The 2,785-nt window shown below is 46.1% G+C and overlaps 1 protein-coding gene across 1 annotated transcript in view; it reads right to left on the bottom strand.

The window, feature by feature from the left end:
* The window catches only part of FGF16 (fibroblast growth factor 16), a gene marked incomplete at its 5' end in the record, with an annotated part of 10,840 nt that extends 8,059 nt beyond the window's left edge, over positions 1-2,781 (bottom strand). The window contains one exon of the mRNA XM_010149430.1: positions 2,763-2,781. Coding sequence (XP_010147732.1) covers positions 2,763-2,781 — 19 coding nt within the window. The remainder of the gene's footprint in view (positions 1-2,762) is intronic.
* Positions 2,782-2,785: the final 4 nt, after the last annotated feature.

The following is a 2,785-nucleotide window of genomic DNA, read 5'->3' as shown; positions in this document are numbered from 1 at the left end:
ACAGGGGCACCAGTGTCAGTCCAAACTCCTTCCAGATTTTGACTGTCCTTTATTTCTTTGTACAGGAAGGTTCTTAGCTGATGCAGTGATGTTTTGGAAAACATTTTATTCTTTCTGGGATGACTGAGGCGGAGCTGCCAGTTCACAGAGTGAATTTGGGTGCTTCTCTAGTGGGAAAATGAGCTTTCCTCCAACGATCCCGGGGGGCTTTACCAAATTTTGCGTTAAGCCTCCTCTAGGAAAAATAAGCTGCAGCCCATTGTTCTTGCATGGATCTGTATTTTTACAAGCATAAAATAGCACATTCCAGAAGACAGGTGTTATTTAGGAATGCTCCAGTCCTCGCCAGATGAGAAGCAATAGTTACCGGGATTGCTCAAGCAGTGTGGGCAGACGATGCTGCTACTTCCCTGTATCCTATAGGCACATCCCCCGAATGCTGTGGTACCAAAAAATCCCTCCCTTTAACCCTCGCCCTGAGGACCTTGGCACTCTGCTCTGCATCACCAGGACGCCGGCTCTTTATTTTCTTCTCTGGAAGACTTGGACGCCTTGCACGTCTGGTAACTTCTGGGATAGCTGCACATGGGAGGGTGCCGATACTGTCCATCTTTTCCTGAACCCCTTCCAGTATTAAGAGAGAGGGATGCAAAGACAGGTTACACCCTACATCCCATCTGCAGCTGGACACGTGCCTCTGTGCTGGTGTTGCAGCCATCCATGGAGCACATTAATTATCTGCTCACGATATCAGGGAGCACCTTCCAGCCATGTGGGCTGGATCCACCAAACCACCATACTGGATTCCTAAGTATTTCCCCAGATGCCTCTAGATTTAAGGCAGCTTTCAGCTCCCACCCTGAAAGCCTCGTCTAGCTCTGTATCCCTCACCACAGTTTTGTAGTTCCCCAGAATCGCTCGGGCTGCCTATTTCTGTAATAAGTTACTGCTTTCTGACTGCTGCATGCAAAATTTAGGAATGCATTGATACATGACATCCTAATACGAACCATACCAGTAACCCTGGAATTTAAATATTCATGGCTACTGAATGCAGATGGTGAATACTCTGTGCCAATACGTTATTGCTTTGAGTCTGCTGAAGCGAGGTTTAGTCCAACTTTATCTGAACACAAGGATTCCAGTCTAATCCTTTGGGGCTTTGTCTTGCAATTACAACAAATAACTATTTATTTTACACTGCCTCTGGGAAAACCCTGAGGCAGAAAACTGTAATATTTTATATCTGAAGTCTGGTCTAGTTCACGTAGCTGGATGCTGACTGCTAAAACACTTAGGGAATGCCAGTGTTTCGATTTATTGAATGCACTGTGTGACTTAAGCTGAAGCGTGCAAAATTCACCAAAAGCTTTAGCCCATTTAACACTTTTTTCCCAAAGTTTCTTCGGAAATACACTTATTTTACTCAATCTTTATAAAAAATGAAACTGAGACAAATGCTGCCATTTGAAAGCGGCTGTTGACTAGTATAAAGATAGGTAAAAAGAAGTGAAAGGAATACTACGTGGCAGATTGAACTAAAACCAAACAGATGCAATGGGTTTGCTTTCAGTTTAACATGGAAGCCCATCATAAAAGGTTAAAAGAGATGTGCCTTTCGGGAGGTAATTAAAGAACTCTTGCCCCACGAGCCTATTAGTTCCTGACTCTGACCCGCGGGTTATGACTTTCTTGTAGATTTAGGCAGGGACATGCTCTGCACACACCTGGTGTTTATGGAAAGCGCAGTACGGAGATAAGCTTCTCCGATTGTTCCAAAAACTTGCCTTAAACTACCAACAATAGCAGCAGCAGCGCTCCTGAAGTATCAGCAAGGACCGGTTGCAAACAAAAAAAAGAATTCCTTTCACTGAGGAGTTAAATCGCTTGAAAACTATAAAAAGTCTTGCGAGCACTTCTAGCAACCTGTTGACAACATAGCTGAGATCACTGGCAGGGGACCTGTTGATCGCTTATACAGACACCTGCACTAGATGCCGAAGTAGCGGGAATTTTCCTTAGCTGTGCTCAAACTTACTGTACTTCTTCGCTTGTGGCTTGGGACGCATTCTTTGAAGATTACATACGGTCTCATTAGCGATCCCTGCTCTTGTGCAACACTGATACAGGCACTGCAGTCTTCCAGCTGTATCCCAGGCAGCAAGGTAAATCCACGGTGCTCTGCCTATTGTTCCATCTTCTCCTTTCTTTCTGAGGTCCCCTAAGCGTTTTCCCCGTTCGGCTTCCCCTTTCCTTTCCAGCAAACCTCCCCAGACCAAGCGTCGGACACCCATCCAGCCAACTGATCCCTGCCCACTTTTGGGGAGACGCTCTTTTAATGAAATTCATGTGAGTTAAAGAAATCAGCTCACAGATATCTGTGGAGGCCAAAAAAGGAGGAAAAAAAAAAAAACCCAAAACCAAAAAAAACCCCAAAGCCATGAATTTCTTTTGTCAACGTGCTGCCTCGTCTCTAACTTCAGGGGCCCAGAGCTGCTCACCCCTCTTTGTTTCTTAAATTTTATATTTTTACATCCTCCCCCCCCCACTAAGGCACGTTTTTGTGCACCTGCAGAAGGGCCGAGCGGCGGGAGAGTAGGAAATTGGACATAAAAACTCCCGCATTGCTGAGAAGTGAGCACATTTGTTTAGGAGTCTAATTATATCCGTCCCGGGATGATTTATATGAGCGGGGTAATTGGTTCTGCGCGCGGGGCACCTGCTCCCGGCCGGGCGGGCACCCGCCCCGCAGCGTCCCTTACCGAAGCGGCTGTGGTCCTGCCGG

The sequence above is a fragment of the Eurypyga helias genome, unplaced genomic scaffold, assembly GCF_000690775.1.
Source record: "Eurypyga helias isolate BGI_N326 unplaced genomic scaffold, ASM69077v1 scaffold25303, whole genome shotgun sequence".
Taxonomy (NCBI): Eukaryota; Metazoa; Chordata; class Aves; order Eurypygiformes; family Eurypygidae; genus Eurypyga; species Eurypyga helias.
The sequence above is the reverse complement of the archived record's forward strand: the minus strand, read 5'-3'. Positions and strand labels throughout refer to the sequence as shown.